Genomic DNA, 24,826 nt, shown 5'->3' on the forward strand with positions numbered 1-24,826 from the left:
TAAAATTGTAGAAAGTTTTAGGTTGTACTGATAAAGTATGCAATAAATTGACAAAACAACATAATAAATCACTTATAGTGCATGCGTACATTGAAGTAAATTAATATGACAGTGAAGCCTATGACATAAAAGTGTTAAATACATTTCTTAAAATTATTTAAAAAAATTTTTTTTTACGCATTTTTCTGTCACCTTCTCGCAGACACCACGCTGCCTTGGGTAGTAAACGACACTAATAAAAAGTTTGACGTTTTTATGTAAGTGATGCGTTAAAAATACGCAATTATGAATTTGTAGCCGTTTACGTAAAATAACCCGTTATCTCATATTAGGCAATCCGACCATCTCATAATAGGCATCTTTACGCTATGTATAATAATTTAAAAAAACTATACAAGAAAATGTTTCTTTGTATATAATATATAAAACATACTTATTCTCGTTGCAGAATATTTTATGTCACATAACATAACTTCTTCGGGTGGAGTATTAGATATTACTTCATTATATTTTCCTAACGTATTGACTACGGTACTGTCCAAAATTTGAAGCTCAAACGGAACATTTCCATTATTGTATTGTGACATTTTTGGGGGTTTAGCCTGAACCCCACCCAAGTACATAATCTACATATACACATATATATAAAATATTTAATTTAATAAAGATTTACAAATATATGTATTTTTATACATATAATATTCTGAGAACATTAATAAAAGAATACTATATGATACAAAAAATAAAATAAAACCCAATCAGCAAACAATGTTTTTAAAAATGTTTTTAAAAACATTTTCAAAACATTTTTAAAAACATTTTGAAAAACGTTAAAAATAATGGGTTAAGTCCCCTTTTTCTCATTAAAAAAATATTTATTTTAACATTTGATAAAATGTTTTTATAACGTTAAAAAATGTTTATTTTAATATTTGAACAAATGTTTTTATAACGTTACAAAATGTTTATTTTAACATTTAAAGAAATGTTTTTATAATGTTAAAAAATGTTTATTTTAAAATTGGAAAAAATGTTTTTTTAACGTTATAAATACGATTGTTTAACATTTGAAGAAAATGTATTTTCCAGATTTGAGAAACGTTTTTTTGAAGATTTGAAAAATGATTATTTAAGATTTGAAAAAATATTTTTTTATTATTTGAAAATGGGTTAAAATTGAATAAATGAAAATGAACAAACAACATTTTTTGGTTACCAAAAAAAGTATTTTTATGTATACTTATACATAATGTAACATCAATATATTATATAAGTAATAATATGTACTTTATAATTAAAATATATAATAAAACAAAAATAAGGGTACTTATGGATGTTTTATGAGATACTTTTATCTATTTCATCACAGTCTTTTTCACTCAGGTCATCGCCTAATTCGTCATCGTTTTCAGAAGAACCGCTTTCGCTATCATCGGTAACATCTTCTGGGTCGTCTTTCTTATTGTTATTGACGTTTTTGCTAATACAAAATAGAAAATAGATATTACTAAACGTTCAAAAATATAAATGTACCACAGAGTGGCTTCGATGGCTTCATATCAGGCATATCAACACTATAATTACAAATGTAAATAAATTACATACTAATTATTAATTATATTACTAATTATTTTGTTAATTTATAATTGAATACACTTTAATAACTAAATTACATGTTTAATTGAAACTAATAATACAAGGTTTTGAACATTTTATATTTTACTAATAATATTATAATACAACATATATGTAACTTTCAACTTACATAATTTTAAATCAACATATAATGTAATATTTAAATTGGATTCAATTACAAATTTAGAAAGAAATTAGAAGTTAAATTATTTTCAATTACACATTTGTAAAGTAATTAAGAGTTAGTTTTAATTAAAACAAATTTTACTTTTAATTATTTTTTAAAATTTGTAATTGAAACAAATTTAACTTCTAATTATGTCATTGAATCCGATTTAATAGCTAAATTATACGTTTAATTAAATGTAATGTAAGATGAAAGTTTTATATGTTATACAAATCGCAAACTTGTTTAAAAAAGTTTAAAAATCGACGGAAAAATATTTTAAAAATCGTAATATTACTAATTTTTTAAGCAATTTAATTTAGTATTACATACGTGCGCAGTCAAGATCTGCTAAAAAAGTGTTATAAAAAAACTAAAATATGTAATATTTACTTTTTTAAACAAAAGGTGGCTTGAGCTAACCAAGGTCCTGCATTCCGCCCAAATGTGGTATTATTGATCATTGGAAAATCCATAGCTACTGCTTCTATAAGAAAAAAATACAATATAAGAGCACACAGTATATCTCTATCAGGCTCAATTACATTTATTTATTGGAACAGGTCTATTTGTGAGACAATAAAATCTTACCAATCATTATTTTGGCAATTCGACGATTTGATAACTTTATCTTCGTTCCTCGTTGTCCTTTCCAATTGAAAACACTTGCTACTTCATCGTCCAGAACTAACCGGAGTATGGAATTAATCTGTTTTTTTAATGGTTCTCCCATGACTCCTGAGTGTAGCGCTTCGACCTAAAAATTATATATAATTATAGATAATGTAACTAAAAAATAATGTAGCAAGAAAATAAAATATCTCACCACTTGCAAATAAAAAGTTTCTTTTTTTAGTTTACGTTCGACGATGCGTAATTCTTCTATGTTTTTTACAGGAAACTCGTCCAATGTAACGTCCCGCTAAATTTTCATATAAACACATTAACCAGTTAATTATGAAAATTTTGAAAAATCTTAAGATAAGATTTTTACAGTAATAATTCTTGTAAAATAATATGATTATTATCAAATCCATCATTTATTCTTTTTACGACTTACGAATAATAAATTTGCTAAAATATATTCAATTAAAATTCAGACAATACTCGTTCAGAGGAGAAACGCTTACATAAAAATAGAACGCTTATTTGGCAAGGCATAAAAGGCCCCGAACTTCATCGACTTATCAAAGAAAATTTAAAGGAGAAATACATAAAATAAAATAAAAAGAAAAAACTATCAGTAACTATATCTCAATTAGTCGATAAATCAATAAGAGGAAGATAAATTGAAATAAAGTATATTGAGAGAACATCACACTTGACTAAAATTGCGATTAAATTGCTTAGGAATTTACTCGGCATAAATAGTCAAATTAATAGTAGATACGAGTCGGTGGCGAGAAACGCTGACGAATATTTGCTAAGTAAAGTAGCTGCGAGTATCAATCAGTGGCGAGAAACGCTGAAAGATATTCATGAGTCAGTGGCGAGAAACGCTGGCAAGCTACTTATCAAGCATCGATAAGACTAAATATCAATTAATGGCGAGAAACGTTAAAAGGTATTTGGTTACAAAAGTTGAGTATCAATCGGTGGCGAGAAACACCGACAGATATTCACACATTGGGCCCGAGGCCGCTATAATCACTTTTGTTAAAGAAATAATAAAAGGAAATATAAGAAATAATAATTGGGCCCGAGGCCGCTATAATAAAATAAAAGGTAAAGAAAAATAAAGTGGAGGAGACGTGAATCCTCTCCATTTTAATGATTGGCAGTTATTAAAATGCGAAGGTAACTCACTCCACTTGAATGCCGCTACAGGCAGGAAATATAATTTATGAAAGATAAGAACGAAAGGAAGAGATAATATAAAAGTCGTCGGGAGATATCTAGAACTGACGCATTTACTCATCCCATTCGCAAGCCGCCAAAGGAGCAAGAGGCGACGCGATGGCTAGACATATGAAGAGATAATAGGAGGAAAGTTATTAGAAGGTGACGTAGGAGGCGACTCGATGGCGACTCACCATTCCACTCCACTCACCTATCATCAGAGATAATATGTATTTCAAGAGATAAAGATAAGACGAGGAAAGTTATTAGAAGATAACCTTATCAGAGCTGATAAAGATAACAGCAAGAGGATAAGATATGACAGGGAAAGTACCGAAGAAGATAAGAACATGCAGTCATCGGAGGCGGTGCAAATGCCCCTACCAGTGACTCAAGAGATAGCAAGTGCCTATGTAACTAATATGCAGATAAGCGATAGGAGCCCCTTCCAATACACCTTCAACCGCTCATTGGAGAATCCCAACGAGATAGGAGGCGGAGACTCTCCCATCATTGAAACTTTAATCCAATCATTGTAAGCCAAGCGTAACACCCCTCCACTGAACGAGTGGGCAAAAGCCATATATGCGCGTGCCCCAGCACATTGCGGGCAGTATAGGGCAGTATAGGAGCACATTTCAGTCAATATTAGAGACAACTGCAACCAGTATTAGAAAGAGTTTCAGTACTAGGTAGATTTTTTATACTCGTGAATTATAAAGTATTAAAGTCAGTGCTTGTGCAGCTGAAGGAAAGACGAACTACAGGTTCAACATAAAGTACGGAAGAGTACTAAGAGAATAACTTTGAGGACAGGAAAGAAAACGTAAGTCTTACAAAGAATTAATTAACTTAATGTCCAATTGAGACATATTGAAACTGAACGGAATTAAATATAATTGACTAAGAGAGTTGAAACATATTGAAACAGAACGGAATTAAATATAATTGACTAAGAGAATTGAAACGATTCAAGGAATACGATTTGATGGAAATAATAGATCATATTATTATTATTTTGCATTTTGTTAATACCATTATATACGTTATTAACATTGTTACGAATACATTGATATTTTATGTAATACATTATATGCTTATATGTACTCACATTTAACTTGCATATTTAATTATTATTATTCTATAATTACTTAAGAATATTCAATATAAAACATATGTTATACCACACACATTTATACTGATACCCACATATATATTATACTCATATACTATACTTATTTGAATAAATATATTATCACTCTATATTAAAATATTAATGAGAATATTATTTTAATAATTTTATTTTAAGTGAGTGAAGATTGACTTCGAATCAGTGCGCGTTTATCTTATTAAGATTTTAGTTATCGCAAATAGAGATTACGGTTACCGGTCGGTCTGTCAATTTCTCTATCCATCCGCATACCTGATAGTGACTGAACGGTACAGTCTGTAATAAAAGTTTCTCGTGACCGTGGAAAATACAGTCAGTGTCAAAAGTTTTCCAACTATCCGACACTTACCTGACCCTTCACGAATTCCTTCGTACTCCGTTGGAAGTAAGCACGTGTTTAGAGAATCTGCTGTGCGGACAGCCGCACGTGGACTATCGAGACACAGATCTGTAATATTTGGTGCGGTCAGCCGCACATTTATCAACGGATCATATCGACCAACATCCTTCTATGATAATCCATTCCTATGTCTAAATCCAAGACACGACGAAGCGGAATTAAATATCACGCGCGTAAACTATTGAAAGAGTATCGAATTGCTCTCGCGAATATATGCATCATCGAAAATCTCGGAGTTAACTGTTCACGTGACCCCGAATACGAATTGTTGTTTAAGTCAACACCCTTTTCTATAAAGACTAGTGAAATAAATAAATCAGACAAAACTTGAAGTATTATTCACATAAAAGGGATGTTAATAAATACAATTTTGTCACTATTCAACATACTCATATATACATACATGTATATACATTACATACATTTTCTCCATTACCAGAAACAATTAATGGACACAGAGAAAACCAATAATAATATTACATTGTCAAACTAATATTGTTTTAATCACTATTTTCTTAGATAATTTCTTCAAAGAAAGAAATATATTATATCGCAGACCAAATCTGAATTTGGACACTAGTGAAAGAGGAGGATTAAGATTTCGAAATCAAGACAAGGACGTCACACAGTGCAAATGGGAGAATGCCACGGCACTGTGCATCCATCGTCCAAATTATTATTGAAGTATAAGGGAAAATGCCATCGTGGTTACTCATTTATAATAAGAGCAACCAGTAAGGAAATATGCGGCTCGTGTAAAATAAATTTCTACGAAGATGATCAAATTTACTACAAAGAATTCCATTTTCTTTTATTAGCTCATCGCATGCTCATAAAAAGGTGTGAGCATTGTTCCACCATATTTAATCAGATAAATTCTCTTTGGGAATGCGCTTTCTGTAGCTTTCTCTACGATAGGTTCGCTAAAACTAAACCTGATTCTTATTTAAAATTAATTTACGAACAATTACAGGAAAACCCAATTCTGATCTCGCGTTACAAGGATAAAACCATAGTTTTAACTAAAAATTATAGTGATTCTCTTCTCGAGTTGGAATCATTAATTAATAACATTAGGGTACTTTTCGAGAATGATTTTAGGATTCTTTAATAAATATATATATATATATATATATATATATATATATATATATATATATATGTTTAAAATTAGAATCATTAAGAAATGATGTTAAATTGCTAATTTAAGTTTCATAATTACACTTAAAACTAAGTCCGATTCTATACTTACCATAAGGACGGATGAAGGAATAAATAACCTAAAATTGTAAAATCAAAGAAGTGGTTTTATTGGTTTTATTATTCTCTTTAATGTAAAAAATACACACATATCCTAGGAAAACCGACTGCGACGTCCAAATCAAGAGACGGCAGCTCCGCGATTTTTCCAGTGACCACCTGTGGAGCAAACCACATTAATAAAACTGGTGACAGCGCCCCTTAGAATTATCCACATTAATAGTCTTCAAGAAACGGGTAACCATCGTCTCGACGACAAGGGCCTCTTGTTCCTGAAGACGTAAGATACCGCGTTGCAACGTAACCTCTAGGAACGTGGCAGCGGCGGATTATATGTAACGTTGGTAACATCATCAGTGACGGAAACGGTAAAGTGCACCATACAGGATCACCTGAAACAAAAAGGGATTTCATATGAAATTGGTGAGTCTGGTGGGAACCGCTCTCCTTCGGTTCATCGAACTCCTGAAAAGAAAAGGAATTAATAAATACTTACCGTTAACGTTACCTACTACGTCACAATATAAAATTGTCGACAGCGGTGGGATACATTATACAGAATTTCCTAAGAAAAAAAAGGAAATTTATAAATACCCACCGCTAAAGGGTCACCAATCACATATAAATTTGGTGGCAGCGGTGGGATACATTATACAGAATTTCCTGAAAAGAAAAGGGAATTAATAAATACTTACCGCAAACGTTAGGACGTCACACCAAAACATGGACAGTAGGAGTCATCATTACGGTTGAAGGCTTCTTCACCATTGCCGCTGTTTCCAAGAAACTTTCCATATTTTTGTCAGTTTTGCGCAAAGACATTTTGCACGAAAACACTTCAACTGAAAGTAATCGAAAACATAAGTTTTATTTAGGGTTGTTAGTATAAGTGAGAGAGCAACAATCTACTTCACTATCTGTTATATCTTCATTACTCTGTATATATAAACGACATTTTCAACATACCGTTGAGATAACAAATTGCATCGGCCAGAGATTCCAGTGTGGCCACTCCTCCTTCGATATAAGCACACTTGTGATTTATTTTCGAAGGTATTTTACATCCTATAATTTTTGAAAAATGTTCAGCACTATACACTCCTGGCTTATTTGTTGCACGGTTCGAAGTCGGCATCTTCGTGACGAGAGAATCCTCTTTTGCGGGCTTTAGCCCCTTAGTTCCCTTGTCATCTATCGATATTTCATCACATGAGCTACAATTCGGCTGCTGTGCATTGTCCAATAATGAATACTGATTATCCGTTACATCCTTTATATTGCTCAATGACCGGCTTGCCTGTTCAGGCTTGCTTATATTCCCCAATTTCGGAATAGGTGGTAACATCGTCTGTGTAATTTGCTTTTTCTGGACGTTTTTATTGTGCGAACCGACAAAACGCTGCGTTGTTTTTTTAAGTCGTTTTCCTTTGCCTTTTTCTTCAAGATCTGAATGTAGTGCAATGTAAAATGTAAAATTGATAATGTTGTTTAATTAAAGTGCTCGAAAATTGCATTTGTTTCTCATGTGAAGCATGCTCTTTACGATGCAAGAGCTTCCACAAATAAGTTTGAAAATTGTTATCATACTAGGCATGCTGTCGTTATATCTAAAAACTTAAAGTACTAATCCCCCTCTCTGTCATTGATACATATTGTTGATCTCAATAAAAAAATAAGATTAATTTACATAAACGATCATAAAAGAGTTATATGATAAACTCAAGTATTTTATTATTACCTTTTTAATGTTTCTTGTCGTATTTGAATCGAATGGGGATATGCGCGTGTATAAAATGAAAGATAAGTGAAGAGAAAAAATGCAATGAAAGAGAAAAATAAGATAAGTGAAGAGAGAAAATGCAATGAAACGGAAAGAAGATATAGTGATGATTAATATACTCAATTAAAGCGCGTCACAATGTAAAATTGACGATACAATGTAGCCAGTTTTGTACGGTAACTGAACATATTTTATGGTAATTTCTGACAATGGCCACATTTTAAGATTCGACAATTTGTTAACTTTAAATACTCCCACTCGGGAACTCGCACAAGGTGTAGTGTAAAAGTCGCATTTGTTAACAAATTCTCTACCAATCACGATTGGAGCCTGCAAAAGGTCAGAAAAAGCTATGTTCTCGACTATTATAATATTTCCGGCAGCAGTGCCACAACAATTGTTAGGACTTTTATTTATTAACTTGAATTGTAGAAGCGCAACACCACGATACTGGTGTCTACAAGCTGGTAGCAACGGACCAGTATTATGAGGATAAAAAAACTTCGGATAATGATTATTTTGCAGTTCTGTTGAATTATCAGACTCAAATGACATTATTTCTCCAATTCGTCGTCCAATTTGTTCAAGCGGCTTACTGCGACCTCTGACTTTTCTCTTTATGTTCTGCATATAATTTTCAAAAGGAAATGCTGATACCGTATCCAAAGAGAAATTATCTAATTTATCTGCAAAATAATGGGCATCGTCAGCTATATGTATATTATTATGGAAATTGTGGGCAATTGTAACGTCCCGCAAAAATTTTATATTTTTATGAGAATAAAACGCGAAAAATTTTTTTTTTGAAATTTTAATCAAAGTGAAACGTTAAGAAAATTATGAAAGGTTGTTTAAAGAATGAAGAATGAAAAATTATGAAAGGTTGTTTAAAGAATGAAGAATGAAAAATTATGAAAGGTTGTTTAAAGAATGAAGAATGAAAAATTATGAAAGGTTGTTTAAGGAATGAAGAATGAAAAATTATGAAAGGTTGTTTAAAGAATGAAGAATGAAAAATTATGAAAAGTTGTGAAAGTATGTATAAAAGAACAAAAATGAAAAATTATGAAAAGTTGTGAAATATGCCTAAAGGTATAAAAATGGAAAATTAGGAAAATTTAACTTTGTTTATAAATAATGTTATATTATGGAAAAATGAAAAATATGAAAATTCTAAGTTTTCAAAAAAAATTTGTTTACAAAATTTTTGAAAACATGTTTAAAAGAATAAAAACAAAAATTTAGGAAATTTTAAAGTTTGTTTACAAAAAATGTTTATTTACAAAAAATGAAAAAATATAAAAATTTTAAGATTTTTGAAAATTTGTTTATTTATAAAAATTTTATAAACAAATTATTTAATTATTATTAACAATTATGGAAATATCGTTTAGTTCATTTATGCATGACTTTATAATTTTGAGCAAGCGAAACCTTAGTTAACATTGTTAAAACAACATAAAAATTTAATTAATTATAAGTATAGCAGTACCGCTGTGCAACAATATGATTGATAAAATTATTAATATTATAAAAAACTAATGGACGAACAAAAATCGAATTTCACTAAGAGTCGCCCATATATGTCTCGACTTCTTTCCATGACTCAAGAAAGAGTTAATTAAAAAATAGTGTGAGTGCACATTCTATGTAAAGCATGCATAAGTTATGCCGAAATTAATTAAAAGGGTAATGCGAGTTTACCCTCTATGTAGCGCATGCATAAGTCATGCCATAATTTGGGGACTAGCCTAAGGGATCCCCTCCACTGAACGCGCCGGGAGAGCTCTGCAGTAGAGCGGGCCCCCACTGTAGCGTCACTCGAAAACTTACTCTCGTCGAAGTCGGACGTGTCCTCATACACGGTCCTTTTAAAAGTACTCACTCGAAAGGTAGCTCTCGTCAAAGTCGGACGTGTCCTCATACACGATCCCTTATATACGCGTAGACGCGAAAGAATTGTAAAAGACGACGACATTTATTGCGGTAAGACTTATTAAGTCTAATTCGAGTCCCGCGAATTGTTATTTGAAAGAAAGAAATGTAACTTGAATTTATACGTCAATCGTATTGTAATAATTGCATAGAAATACCATTTAATTTAAATTAAAGTTGTACGCTCTTATTTTATTCTATAATTTTAATAAAGTGTAATCAGTATAAAGTACAGTTGACTAATTTAGATTCTTTTCCTATATTAAGAGTTTTAAAGTAATAAGAAATAAAGTGCAGCAAGTGAACGAGATCTGCCATTGACATCAGCCAGCAGTTATTCACTATTAAGGTAAGAAATATATATATATATTATAATTAATTAATAATTTCCTTTGTCCGATACAAGAGGAATAGTCTAGACAGTGCGCGACAGTTTAACATTCCAACGCCGATATCTAATCGAAGTGAGATTACGGTTAGCGGTCGGTCCGCGCTATTATTCATCCATCCTACTACTTAACGTCATACTTGTGCATCAAATATAGTCAATGTCAAGAGTTTCTTTTTTTACAGTCAGTATTAAGGATTTTATTTTATTAATTTAATTTTCTTTCATTTTTAACTATAATTATAATTATAATTTTGCCACACACATTCTCCAATACATATACATATATATATCTTTCACTCATCATACGTTACCATGACAGGAAGACTAGCACCATTTACAAAGTTCATTACATATTGCTGGTATTCAATGATTTATTAAATTATAATAATTTTATTAAAACTCAGAAAGAGGAGCATACGTATACGGTCCCAATTTAAGAAGGGCACGGAGATCTTAATTAATTGTCAGCTTGATAATCATTACTAACCATTTCCACTTAAAGGTAAGATAGAAATTTAGGAAATAATGTTAAACTATTATTAAGTGTTCCCTTAAACAATTCCTTCATATGAACAAATATATATATATATATTTTATTAATTAAATTTTTTATAAACAATTATTTTTATTAATTAAATTTTTTTTTTTATAAACAATTATTTTTATTGATTAATTTTTTTTATAAACAATTATTTTTATTGATTAAATTTTTTTTATAAACAATTATTTTTATTAATTAAATTTTTTTTATAAACAATTATTTTTATTGATTAATTTTTTTTATAAACAATTATTTTTTTTTATTAAATTTTTTTTTATAAACAATTATTTTTATTGATTAAATTTTTTTTTATAAACAATTATTTTATTAATTAAATTTTTTATAAACAATTATTTTTATTGATTAATTTTTTTTTTATAAACAATTATTTTATTAATTAAATTTTTTTTTTATTAAACAATTATTTTATTGATAAATTTTTTTTTCTATAAACAATTATTTTTATTGATAAATTTTTTTTCTATAAACAATTATTTTTATTGATAAATTTTTTTATATAAACAATTTTTTTTTTTTTTTTTTTTTTTTTTATGATATCAATTATTATTATAATTAAATTAAATAGGCAAACAGTAAGATTCCAAATTTTGTTTTAATAGATAACGCATCAGATCACCATAGATCATAAGAGACATCCCATCATAGAATTATCTCCTAGGTTTAATATAAATTTAAGCAAAACATTCATAGATAGATTCATATATTGCGTCAAGTCCTATTATGCGCAAAAGTCGCCCAGAGATGCAGCAGCGATCTGCTACACTTGTTTAGCAAAGGAAACTCCGGAATTTAGAGCAGGGCACATTTTAAAATTGCGCCACAAAGTCAAATTTTATATTGATAAAAGAGTTTATGTATGCGCCATTTGTAAATCACCTCTCGCCCAAGTAAGGAACATTAGGGAATGTCATGCGTGTACTTATCATTATAATCACCTTTTAACCCTATTTTCTGACCTCCAACTTAAAAGATTTTATCAATATATTCCTTCCCAAAATATAACTCTTAGGCCTATAACTGTAACAAACGTAGACTTAAGAAACGCATACCATTATCATGGACTTATATTAACTAGAATCATTTTGAAATTCATTAAGGATAGGTTAAATTTAAGACTCTTAGATTACCGCGAAATGGTCGGAGGCGAGACCAATATTTATCCAATATAATAAAGATGAATATTTTATCCATATTTTTTCTAAAATTTTTTTAGTTATCATGACTAATCCCCTGCGATTAATTTTACTAAATACAGCAAGGTGCACTTTAGACACCATATACGTCAATAAAGAAAGTCAAAACGAAATACTGTGCCTAACCTGTATGACTGCTGACCCAACTTACGAATCGGCTAACTATTTTAAATTCCGTAGACATAGTGTTGTACTGGGATTAACCCCCAAATTAGAATTTTGTTCATCCTGTAATTCCATATTAACTTACATCAGAACCATTAGATCATGCGTACAATGTTTCAGTCTGTCAATAGGATTTCTTCAAACAAGAACCCCCGAGCAACTCCTAGAGATATTTGACGGAGAGCCAACAGTTATTGCTATTGGCCAGGCTACTTTTCCTACAGAATAAACTATCGTTTGACTATTGTACAGATGGGAGAACATCGCGGCATCGTATACCCATCAATTAGATTATTATTAAAATATAAAGGGAGGTGCCATCGCGGCTCCTCATTTATAATTAGGGCTACAAGTAAAGAAATTTGCAACACGTGCAAAACAAATTTTTACAAAGACAGTCAAGTCCTCTATAAAGAGTTTCACTTTTTCCTCTTAGCTCATCGCATGTTTATAAAGAGGTGCGACCATTGTATAACAATATTAAATGAAACAAGATCCATCTGGGAATGTGCTTTGTGTAGTGCATATTACAACAAATTTGTTAATCATAAACCAGATTCTCATCTAAAAATAATATATGAACAATTACATGAGAATCCTATATTAATATCGCAATTCAAAAATAAAACCATTGCAGTAACCAATAATTTTAGTGATAATTATCTCGAATTAGAATCATTAATCAATACTCTTAGATTAACATAATGTAATATTAACAAATATACATATATCGTCTGAACTTAGCATTTACAGATAAATTTTAAGATGTTGTTAACGCCCCATTAGCGTATTAAAGAAAAGGAAAGAAAAGGATGAGAAAAATATAAATAATAAATAAATCAAAAAATAACCTTTTCAAAAAAAAAAGGTAAAGAAAAAGGCGCCAAGTACACGCTCTTGTCACAACCAAAACAAAACAGTATTGTTTTACATTTAAAAAAAATTGCCGTATATATTAAACCTATCAAAAAACCAGTCGTATATATTACCCTTTCAAAAAAAGCTGTCGTACATATTAAAACCTTTCAACAAGTAATGCTGTTGTGTATATTAAAACTATAAAAAAATATGATATCAGGAAATGACGCCAAGTGGGATTAAAAAACTATGAAAAAAGTTGTACACTATTTCTATAAAACTCTTCTATAAAACTTTTGTACATAAAGCTGTCGTATATATTAAATAAAAAATCTAAAAAAATGCTGTCGTACATATATTATTATATTGCATACTATATTTCACCATATTTTACATGTACTATACTATATGTATTATATATATTATTACATATACTATACGATATATATTATTTATAATATTACATATACTATATATATTATAAAAAATTAAACTCATAAATAAAAAAAATAAAAAAATATTAAAAAAATAAAAATATTTTAGCAAAAAAATTTTAAAATATTAAAAAAATTTAATTAAAATAAAAAAATATTTATTAAAAAACGCAAAAAAACTTGGCGTTGCTACAGTAAACTACATGTTAACTTACATGATGTCAACTTATTACATTATGTCAATTAATCGTCAATTGTTATATTATTACTAATTTTATTGCTTTATAATATTTTGAGGTGTAGCAACGCCAAGTTTTTTTGCGTTTTTTAATAAATATTTTTTTATTTTAATTAAATTTTTTTAATATTTTAAAATTTTTTTTGCTAAAATATTTTTATTTTTTTAATATTTTTTAAATTTTTTTTATTTATGAGTTTAATTTTTTATAATATATATAGTATATGTAATATTATAAATAATATATATCGTATAGTATATGTAATAATATATATAATACATATAGTATAGTACATGTAAAATATGGTGAAATATAGTATGCAATATAATAATATATGTACGACAGCATTTTTTTAGATTTTTTATTTAATATATACGACAGCTTTATGTACAAAAGTTTTATAGAAGAGTTTTATAGAAATAGTGTACAACTTTTTTCATAGTTTTTTAATCCCACTTGGCGTCATTTCCTGATATCATATTTTTTTATAGTTTTAATATACACAACAGCATTACTTGTTGAAAGGTTTTAATATGTACGACAGCTTTTTTTGAAAGGGTAATATATACGACTGGTTTTTTGATAGGTTTAATATATACGGCAATTTTTTTTAAATGTAAAACAATACTGTTTTGTTTTGGTTGTGACAAGAGCGTGTACTTGGCGCCTTTTTCTTTACCTTTTTTTTTTGAAAAGGTTATTTTTTGAGATATTATTTCTTTTTTTTTAGTAATTTGTTTTGATTGTGACAAGAGCGTGTACTTGGCACCTTTATTTTACCTTTTTTTTTAAAAAAAGGTAATTGATAGATATTTTTTTTTTAATGATATATATACGACTGTTTTTTAAAGCTAAAATAATGAAATATCAGTTAGATTTTTCTAAAGACGGCCCATTATCACCCCAGTCGTACTTTCAGTATACAGCATACGACGGTCCTCTTTAATTAATTAAGTTACAGAAATACAACATTCTATAAGTATCATATTGTTTCTAGGCCATTGTGTTTTTCTAATTGAAGCATCATCAGCTTCAATCCAATCATTTTCTTCTCTATGCAGGGTGTCCCATTTAACTTGAGACAACTAAATATTTCGAAAAATAAGCATTGTACGAAAAAATGTCCCAAATAAACTTTTAATATTATCAAGGGGGACGTCTGGCTGTATAAAAATTAACCCGCCCCCACCGCCCCTTGGGGGTGGGGCGGGTGGCAACTTTGAAATTTCAAATAGGAACCTACATTTTTTATTACAGATTCGGATTCCTTGGAAAAAAATACGTAAGTTTTGTCCAAGACATTTTTTCGAATCGTGATAGATGGCGCTGTAATCAGTGAAAATTAGTTTTTGCCATTTTCTCTCACCATCGGGGTGCTTTATTTCGGTGAATCCCCTCGCCTCTCACTATTCAATTACAATAAATGCTCGAAATGATGACTTTCTATTTTGATGCATTTATTAACTCGAGCTTGGAATGCTTGTACACATGTAGAAAGTGTATCTGGCGTTATTTGTGCGCAAGTATATCTAATACGTTCCACCATGTTTTCTCGAGTATTTGGTACTTTTGTATACACTTTTTCTTTAAGGTAACATAAAATTATTTCAACTTTCAAAATTATTTCAACTTTCTTCTCTAAAGATAAATAATCCATTATTTATTTGCTGAAATAAAGAACGCATCCGTAAAAAAACAAGTAGCTAGCGTACCAAAACTATGAGGCATCTACATATGTAGTAAATTTCTGAAATACTGAAAATACTGAAAAGGAGAAACAAAATAAATGAAAGAAATTAAGTCAGAACAATTCTTCAATAACTGGATTCTTTAAATTTCAAGTCAAGTAAATTTCAGTAATACGTACGCTAGCTACTTGTTTTTTTACGGACGCGTTCTTTATGTCAGCAAATAAATAATGAATTATTTATCTTTAGAGAAGAAAGTTGAAATAATTTTAAAATAATTTTGAAAGTTGAAATAATTTTATGTTACCTTAAAGAAAAAGTGTATACAAAAGTACCAAATACTCGAGAAAACATGGTGGAACGTATTAGATATGCTTGCGCACAAATAACGCCAGATACACTTTCTACATGTGTACAAGCATTCCAAGCTCGAGTTAATAAATGCATCGAAATGGAAAGTCATCATTTCGAGCATTTATTGTAATTGAATAGTGAGAGGCGAGGGGACTCACCGAAATAAAGCACCCCGATGGTGAGAGAAAATGACAAAAACTAATTTTCACTGATTACAGCGCCATCTATCACGATTCGAAAAAATGTCTCGGACAAAACTTACGTATTTTTTTCCAAGGAATTCGAATCTGCAATAAAAAATGGGGGTTCCCATTTGAAATTTCAAAGTTGCCACCCGCCCCACCTCCAAGGGGCGGTGGCGGCAGGTTAATTTTTACACAGGCAGACGTCCCCCTTGATAATATTAAAGTTTATTTGGGACATTTTTTCGTACAGTGCTTATTTTTCAAAATATTTAGTTGTCTCAAGTTAAATGGGACACCCTGTATATATTACAACGTTTATAATTATCTATTTCATTTAGTCTCTATTAGGCCCCGACCTATTATCATCTCTTTCAGTTTAATAAATAATTTAATTATAGTTGTTATAAATAGAATTACAAACTCGTATTACATAGTTAAATTAAATTTGCAATTTATAAGTGGCATTCAAAAACGATATTCAAATACATTGAGTACATGAGTTAGATAATTAATTAAATATGTTAGTACGTATTATTCATTTGATTAGTTATTTAAAAACAATATACTACATATAATTATTTTTAACATGTTCACAATTTATACTGACAATAAGGACAATGAAAAATAGAAACTAGCAAATATTACATTATATTACCACGATTTGGCCGTTCTGCACGTGCGCGACGTCTGTAGCCTGCGTACGGGATATATGTATAGGTACAACGCTTGCGCACAACGCACAGAGTCTGCTCTAGAGTGAGAAACAAATATCATCCGCACCGTAATATTTTTCGAAACTCTCAAGCACAATCAGCAATGTAGGAGTATTACATATATTTTACTTCACACACGTATACCGCTGTGTGGTCAGATTTGATACACAAACAGCAGCAGCAGCAGGAATGGAAGGATTACCGTATATATGCGCAAGTCACATTGTACATGTGAGCTCCGCGCTTCGCATGTACATGGCTTGCGCATGCGTTGCCGGTGATACATGCCGATATGTGTACATCTGAGATACTAGCCATCTATCGGCAAGAATTTATAAAGTACATCCCAGACGACTGAAATAATTTTCATAGTTTTCATGACATTTCGACTTTAGACTTTAATATCTTTATTTATACAGCATATAGAGCAAAAACAAGCATACTTTTATTATATATTTTGGGTATGCGCTATCGATTGAGCCTATTTTTAAATCGATCGGCTCAGGCATTACTGAGATCCGATAATCTCGGCTCGTCTCAACTTTCGGTCTCGCGTAAAGAGACACGGTCGGTCTTGCGCTGCGCGTGAACTTGGCGCGAGACACTGCCGTGTCTCTTGATAACCATTCATCGAGATCTTTATTTCAACCTGTGGAAAACATACCCATATCCTTCAAGGACCGAACACCTTCTGCAGAACCAGTTGGCCCGCGACCTTGGAAGTGACCACCTGTGGAGCAAACCACATTAATAAAACTGGTGACAGCGGCTAAAACAACCCCAATAGTAACCGGGAGACAAGTAACCATCATTTCCATTTACTTGGATGACAAGGGCCTTTTGCTCCTGGAATCATACACCATTTGTGCGTTCCGTCGCCACGGGACGTGACACAATAAAATTTTGATTGTATAATATTGCAGTCAATTCAACAAAATGTTTCAGAAGATCTTTGGCAAATTGACGAAATTCCTGCTCTTTACACAGATTCGGGTTTAATAAAATCCTCATTGCAAAATGGAATTCCAAGAAATGAAGATATTTTTCTTCACTAAGAATATTTTTCAAAACAACTGGCCCTATATACAAAATAAATAGTCTAAATCCCGTTGCTTTCCACCGCAAAATAATATATATCTCTCTAGGCTTTCTTGCAAACTCTGAGGGAATACAGCATTGAGATTGAACGAGACGATTTGACAGTAATTCAATTTGAGCAGCCGAAAGTCTGTAAGGAATTTCTCCCTTGTACCACATATTCACGATCATCGTACGCATTACACCAAGGCATTGTAAGTGTAAATAATCTAAAATAAAATGGTGTACAAAATCTAAACCTAAAATTTGTGTAAGAGGAGTATCTCGACGTCGAAAATTACGATCTCTCCATTCCAGAAAATCTTCACACGTGCGAGTAGGACTCTCTAAATCAACGAAGATTCGTCGTTTATCTGAATTGACACCTCGGACAGTGCATCTAGTGCAGGAATGAAATCCTGTATGCGCTACTGTGACGTCCTAACGTTTGCGGTAAGTATTTATTAATTCCCTTTTCTTTTCAGGAAATTCTGTATAATGTATCCCACCGCTGCCACCAAATTTATATGTGATTGGTGACCCTTTAGCGGTGGGTATTTATAAATTTCCTTTTTTTTCTTAGGAAATTCTGTATAATGTATCCCACCGCTGTCGACAATTTTATATTGTGACGTAGTAGGTAACGTTAACGGTAAGTATTTATTAATTCCTTTTCTTTTCAGGAGTTCGATGAACCGAAGGAGAGCGGTTCCCACCAGACTCACCAATTTCATATGAAATCCCTTTTTGTTTCAGGTGATCCTGTATGGTGCACTTTACCGTTTCCGTCACTGATGATGTTACCAACGTTACATATAATCCGCCGCTGCCACGTTCCTAGAGGTTACGTTGCAACGCGGTATCTTACGTCTTCAGGAACAAGAGGCCCTTGTCGTCGAGACGATGGTTACCCGTTTCTTGAAGACTATTAATGTGGATAATTCTAAGGGGCGCTGTCACCAGTTTTATTAATGTGGTTTGCTCCACAGGTGGTCACTGGAAAAATCGCGGAGCTGCCGTCTCTTGATTTGGACGTCGCAGTCGGTTTTCCTAGGATATGTGTGTATTTTTTACATTAAAGAGAATAATAAAACCAATAAAACCACTTCTTTGATTTTACAATTTTAGGTTATTTATTCCTTCATCCGTCCTTATGGTAAGTATAGAATCGGACTTAGTTTTAAGTGTAATTATGAAACTTAAATTAGCAATTTAACATCATTTCTTAATGATTCTAATTTTAAACATATATATATATATATATATATATATATATATATATATATATTTATTAAAGAATCCTAAAATCATTCTCGAAAAGTACCCTAATGTTATTAATTAATGATTCCAACTCGAGAAGAGAATCACTATAATTTTTAGTTAAAACTATGGTTTTATCCTTGTAACGCGAGATCAGAATTGGGTTTTCCTGTAATTGTTCGTAAATTAATTTTAAATAAGAATCAGGTTTAGTTTTAGCGAACCTATCGTAGAGAAAGCTACAGAAAGCGCATTCCCAAAGAGAATTTATCTGATTAAATATGGTGGAACAATGCTCACACCTTTTTATGAGCATGCGATGAGCTAATAAAAGAAAATGGAATTCTTTGTAGTAAATTTGATCATCTTCGTAGAAATTTATTTTACACGAGCCGCATATTTCCTTACTGGTTGCTCTTATTATAAATGAGTAACCACGATGGCATTTTCCCTTATACTTCAATAATAATTTGGACGATGGATGCACAGTGCCGTGGCATTCTCCCATTTGCACTGTGTGACGTCCTTGTCTTGATTTCGAAATCTTAATCCTCCTCTTTCACTAGTGTCCAAATTCAGATTTGGTCTGCGATATAATATATTTCTTTCTTTGAAGAAATTATCTAAGAAAATAGTGATTAAAACAATATTAGTTTGACAATGTAATATTATTATTGGTTTTCTCTGTGTCCATTAATTGTTTCTGGTAATGGAGAAAATGTATGTAATGTATATACATGTATGTATATATGAGTATGTTGAATAGTGACAAAATTGTATTTATTAACATCCCTTTTATGTGAATAATACTTCAAGTTTTGTCTGATTTATTTATTTCACTAGTCTTTATAGAAAAGGGTGTTGACTTAAACAACAATTCGTATTCGGGGTCACGTGAACAGTTAACTCCGAGATTTTCGATGATGCATATATTCGCGAGAGCAATTCGATACTCTTTCAATAGTTTACGCGCGTGATATTTAATTCCGCTTCGTCGTGTCTTGGATTTAGACATAGGAATGGATTATCATAGAAGGATGTTGGTCGATATGATCCGTTGATAAATGTGCGGCTGACCGCACCAAATATTACAGATCTGTGTCTCGATAGTCCACGTGCGGCTGTCCGCACAGCAGATTCTCTAAACACGTGCTTACTTCCAACGGAGTACGAAGGAATTCGTGAAGGGTCAGGTAAGTGTCGGATAGTTGGAAAACTTTTGACACTGACTGTATTTTCCACGGTCACGAGAAACTTTTATTACAGACTGTACCGTTCAGTCACTATCAGGTATGCGGATGGATAGAGAAATTGACAGACCGACCGGTAACCGTAATCTCTATTTGCGATAACTAAAATCTTAATAAGATAAACGCGCACTGATTCGAAGTCAATCTTCACTCACTTAAAATAAAATTATTAAAATAATATTCTCATTAATATTTTAATATAGAGTGATAATATATTTATTCAAATAAGTATAGTATATGAGTATAATATATATGTGGGTATCAGTATAAATGTGTGTGGTATAACATATGTTTTATATTGAATATTCTTAAGTAATTATAGAATAATAATAATTAAATATGCAAGTTAAATGTGAGTACATATAAGCATATAATGTATTACATAAAATATCAATGTATTCGTAACAATGTTAATAACGTATATAATGGTATTAACAAAATGCAAAATAATAATAATATGATCTATTATTTCCATCAAATCGTATTCCTTGAATCGTTTCAATTCTCTTAGTCAATTATATTTAATTCCGTTCTGTTTCAATATGTTTCAACTCTCTTAGTCAATTATATTTAATTCCGTTCAGTTTCAATATGTCTCAATTGGACATTAAGTTAATTAATTCTTTGTAAGACTTACGTTTTCTTTCCTGTCCTCAAAGTTATTCTCTTAGTACTCTTCCGTACTTTATGTTGAACCTGTAGTTCGTCTTTCCTTCAGCTGCACAAGCACTGACTTTAATACTTTATAATTCACGAGTATAGAAAATCTACCTAGTACTGAAACTCTTTCTAATACTGGTTGCAGTTGTCTCTAATATTGACTGAAATGTGCTCCTATACTGCCCTATACTGCCCGCAATGTGCTGGGGCACGCGCATATATGGCTTTTGCCCACTCGTTCAGTGGAGGGGTGTTACGCTTGGCTTACAATGATTGGATTAAAGTTTCAATGATGGGAGAGTCTCCGCCTCCTATCTCGTTGGGATTCTCCAATGAGCGGTTGAAGGTGTATTGGAAGGGGCTCCTATCGCTTATCTGCATATTAGTTACATAGGCACTTGCTATCTCTTGAGTCACTGGTAGGGGCATTTGCACCGCCTCCGATGACTGCATGTTCTTATCTTCTTCGGTACTTTCCCTGTCATATCTTATCCTCTTGCTGTTATCTTTATCAGCTCTGATAAGGTTATCTTCTAATAACTTTCCTCGTCTTATCTTTATCTCTTGAAATACATATTATCTCTGATGATAGGTGAGTGGAGTGGAATGGTGAGTCGCCATCGAGTCGCCTCCTACGTCACCTTCTAATAACTTTCCTCCTATTATCTCTTCATATGTCTAGCCATCGCGTCGCCTCTTGCTCCTTTGGCGGCTTGCGAATGGGATGAGTAAATGCGTCAGTTCTAGATATCTCCCGACGACTTTTATATTATCTCTTCCTTTCGTTCTTATCTTTCATAAATTATATTTCCTGCCTGTAGCGGCATTCAAGTGGAGTGAGTTACCTTCGCATTTTAATAACTGCCAATCATTAAAATAGAGAGGATTCACGTCTCCTCCACTTTATTTTCCTTTACCTTTTATTTTATTATAGCGGCCTCGGGCCCAATTATTATTTCTTATATTTCCTTTTATTATTTCTTTAACAAAAGTGATTATAGCGGCCTCGGGCCCAATGTGTGAATATCTGTCGGTGTTTCTCGCCACCGATTGATACTCAACTTTTGTAACCAAATACCTTTTAACGTTTCTCGCCATTAATTGATATTTAGTCTTATCGATGTCTGATAAGTAGCTTGCCAGCGTTTCTCGCCACTGACTCATGAATATCTTTCAGCGTTTCTCGCCACTGATTGATACTCGCAGCTACTTTACTTAGCAAATATTCGTCAGCGTTTCTCGCCACCGACTCGTATCTACTATTAATTTGACTATTTATGCCGAGTAAATTCTTAAGCAATTTAATCGCAATTTTAGTCAAGTGTGATGTTCTCTCAATATACTTTATTTCAATTTATCTTCCTCTTATTGATTTATCGACTAATTGAGATATAGTTACTGATAGTTTTTTCTTTTTATTTTATTTTATGTATTTCTCCTTTAAATTTTCTTTGATAAGTCGATGAAGTTCGGGGCCTTTTATGCCTTGCCAAATAAGCGTTCTATTTTTATGTAAGCGTTTCTCCTCTGAACGAGTATTGTCTGAATTTTAATTGAATATATTTTAGCAAATTTATTATTCGTAAGTCGTAAAAAGAATAAATGATGGATTTGATAATAATCATATTATTTTACAAGAATTATTACTGTAAAAATCTTATCTTAAGATTTTTCAAAATTTTCATAATTAACTGGTTAATGTGTTTATATGAAAATTTAGCGGGACGTTACACTACTATTCCCCTTATATAACTTTTTGCTGGGGCATCGCAAACAAAATAAACACCATCTAACTGCACAGTCTGATTTTCGAAATTAATGCCATTTTCATTGATACTATTAATTTCGACAATGAAATCTTGCAAGTAATCCTCTAGATTTGTAGGTTTCTCTTTACCATAATATACTCCTATAGGAAACACTTGTTTACGCAATTCTGGAACAGATACTATACTGCATAATATGGGATACACTTGATCAGGCGAACTTCTGAACAGAGGTAATCCGTCAATGTTAATTAATAATTTAAAAGACCTTACGTTTTTCAAGTACTTGGGGGCAATTTTTAATAACTGTTTTTTTAATCCAATATGAATGTAATGGCCAGGCTCGACAACTTTTTTCATTAATTTTACATTTGTTTTCAGCAGTGTGCGTGCATTGACCGGGAATCTAGGCTCTGTTTCACTATCCACAAAACACTCGTGATTTTCTTTTAGTCCTATCAATAAATCTGAAATGGCTTCATGCGTTATGTTGTGCTTTAAAGCCCAACCGCGAAGAAATTTCAACACTTTCGAATTATCAGAAGCTGAATATTCGCTAGATTCAGAACTCGAATTGGATGGGGAGTGTGTGCGATCGGGAGAATCATCACGATCGAGATTGTCATAAAATATCATCACCTATTCCGTAATCATCACTATCCCAAGTTTCATAAGCAAAATGTTCAGAATAGTCAGAATGATGCGAAATTTCAGAATGATGCGAAATTTCAGAATGATGAGATAGTTCCGAATGAGGAGAAAGTTCAGACTGATGAGAAAGTGCATAATGAGCAGAAAGTTCAGAATTCTCTTGGTCGAGTTCAATTGAAGAATCTGTTGAATTAGGTTCCTCTACATTTTCAGCGATAAGTCTCCGTCTTTTGGCTTTTTTGCTTAGTTCATGGAACGGTATGTCTTTTGGCATGTTTTTTCTTTGATGAACTGTAAATAAATTTAATTCTGCTAATTTCTAAGAAAGTTATCATTTTTGAAATATAATATTGGCTTAATATATTAAATATGATTCAAAATTGTTAATATACAATATTATTGACAAGAAATACAATATTGTATTTATGTTGGTTAACAAAAGGCTTTATGTGTATGCAGGTCTTGATCAAGGACCACGACTTAAGAATGAAAAAGAGTTTAGGTATCAAAAAGTCTGAAAAATTACACAACAAACTAAAGATCCCCGACATGTTTTCCCAATACACATATATTGAGCCTATGTATGTTTCCGAGTGATAGCTGCATTCTTCGCCACATTTGAATTGCTGACACCCGGGCAACCACCCGAAAGCCACATTTAATAATTTTTAATAATTTTAATAAAAATTGAAGGCTTTGACGGTTGACGCCATTGGCGTATGTGTAGGCTAGTCAACCGTAAAAGCCTTCAATTTTTAATCATATTTAATATTTTAAACCATGTCCGAGATATTATATTTGAAGGTTGAAAACTTTCCTTAAGATTTTAAGAAATTGACAGAAATAACTTTTTAAGTCGTTAAAAATTGTTATATTTAATCTTTTGAAAACATTAGCAATCAGTTATTATGTTGCGATCGGATTGAGACATAACCATATATATTATGTATTTAATTACCAATACTTTAAATGAAGCACATAATAAGATATTGCATAAAGTTATAATACTATAACCCCGGATAAAAATTAAACCGTATGGCACATTTTTTAATTTATGGTAGATCTATATATACAGCAAGCAAAATTAAAATAAATATTTGATAAGTGATGCCCAAATCAGGGAATAAAATTAACTTACATTAAAATGAATCAATACTACTCTCTTAATCTGAATTAGTAAAGAAAACTCACTGA

General features: G+C 31.3%; 2 protein-coding genes and 2 long non-coding RNA genes across 7 annotated transcripts; 2 read left to right on the plus strand and 2 right to left on the minus strand.

The window, feature by feature from the left end:
* Positions 1–96: 96 nt before the first annotated feature.
* Positions 97–23,801, minus strand: LOC136997378 (uncharacterized). Of its 2 annotated transcripts, none has more exons than XR_010888155.1 (4): positions 21,327–23,801; positions 2,628–2,723; positions 2,393–2,558; positions 97–2,288 (listed from the first exon to the last, which is right to left on the minus strand). XR_010888155.1 is itself a non-coding variant. In XM_067348092.1 (4 exons), exons 2-4 carry the CDS (start codon positions 2,532–2,534, stop codon positions 1,339–1,341), a joined length of 378 nt encoding a protein of 125 aa, XP_067204193.1. In that variant the 5' UTR covers positions 2,535–2,558; positions 2,628–3,145; the 3' UTR covers positions 97–1,338. The 2 variants fall into 2 exon arrangements, 1 of the variants encoding a protein (XP_067204193.1); XM_067348092.1 differs by lacking the exon at positions 21,327–23,801 and having other exon boundaries at positions 97–1,480; positions 2,195–2,288; positions 2,628–3,145.
* On the plus strand, positions 3,167–15,299 carry LOC136997379 (uncharacterized). The gene is made up of 3 exons (XR_010888156.1): positions 3,167–4,466; positions 5,731–10,237; positions 10,454–15,299. It is a non-coding gene; the product is annotated as an uncharacterized lncRNA (long non-coding RNA).
* LOC136997377 (uncharacterized) lies at positions 6,515–21,336 on the minus strand. 3 transcript variants are annotated; one of them, XR_010888154.1, is made up of 4 exons: positions 21,193–21,336; positions 7,438–7,917; positions 6,968–7,313; positions 6,515–6,863 (listed from the first exon to the last, which is right to left on the minus strand). XR_010888154.1 is itself a non-coding variant. In XM_067348091.1 (3 exons), exons 1-2 carry the CDS (start codon positions 7,814–7,816, stop codon positions 7,183–7,185), a joined length of 510 nt encoding a protein of 169 aa, XP_067204192.1. In that variant the 3' UTR covers positions 6,515–6,863; positions 7,167–7,182. The 3 variants fall into 3 exon arrangements, 2 of the variants coding, with proteins under 2 accessions (XP_067204192.1, XP_067204191.1); XM_067348091.1 differs by lacking the exon at positions 21,193–21,336 and having other exon boundaries at positions 7,167–7,313; positions 7,438–7,816; XM_067348090.1 differs by lacking the exon at positions 21,193–21,336 and having other exon boundaries at positions 6,515–7,313; positions 7,438–7,816.
* LOC136997380 (uncharacterized) lies at positions 15,380–19,150 on the plus strand. Its single transcript, XR_010888157.1, has 2 exons — positions 15,380–18,260; positions 18,364–19,150. It is a non-coding gene; the product is annotated as an uncharacterized lncRNA (long non-coding RNA).
* Positions 23,802–24,826: the final 1,025 nt, after the last annotated feature.

Source organism: Linepithema humile, chromosome 1 (genome assembly GCF_040581485.1).
Source record: "Linepithema humile isolate Giens D197 chromosome 1, Lhum_UNIL_v1.0, whole genome shotgun sequence".
Taxonomy (NCBI): Eukaryota; Metazoa; Arthropoda; class Insecta; order Hymenoptera; family Formicidae; genus Linepithema; species Linepithema humile.

What these genes read in the sequence shown, in the direction of transcription:
- LOC136997378 (XM_067348092.1), bottom strand. Translation starts at nt 2,534, where the DNA reads ATGGGAGAACCATTAAAAAAACAGATTAATTCCATACTCCGGTTAGTT. An exon ending in AATTGCCAAAATAATGATTG is followed by an intron (nt 2,289 to 2,392) that starts GTAAGATTTTAT and finishes TTTTTCTTATAG; the next exon opens with AAGCAGTAGCTATGGATTTT. An exon ending in GCCACCTTTTGTTTAAAAAA is followed by an intron (nt 1,481 to 2,194) that starts GTAAATATTACA and finishes ATTTTGTATTAG; the next exon opens with CAAAAACGTCAATAACAATA.
- LOC136997377 (XM_067348091.1), bottom strand. Translation starts at nt 7,816, where the DNA reads ATGTTACCACCTATTCCGAAATTGGGGAATATAAGCAAGCCTGAACAG. An exon ending in TGCAATTTGTTATCTCAACG is followed by an intron (nt 7,314 to 7,437) that starts GTATGTTGAAAA and finishes GATTACTTTCAG; the next exon opens with TTGAAGTGTTTTCGTGCAAA.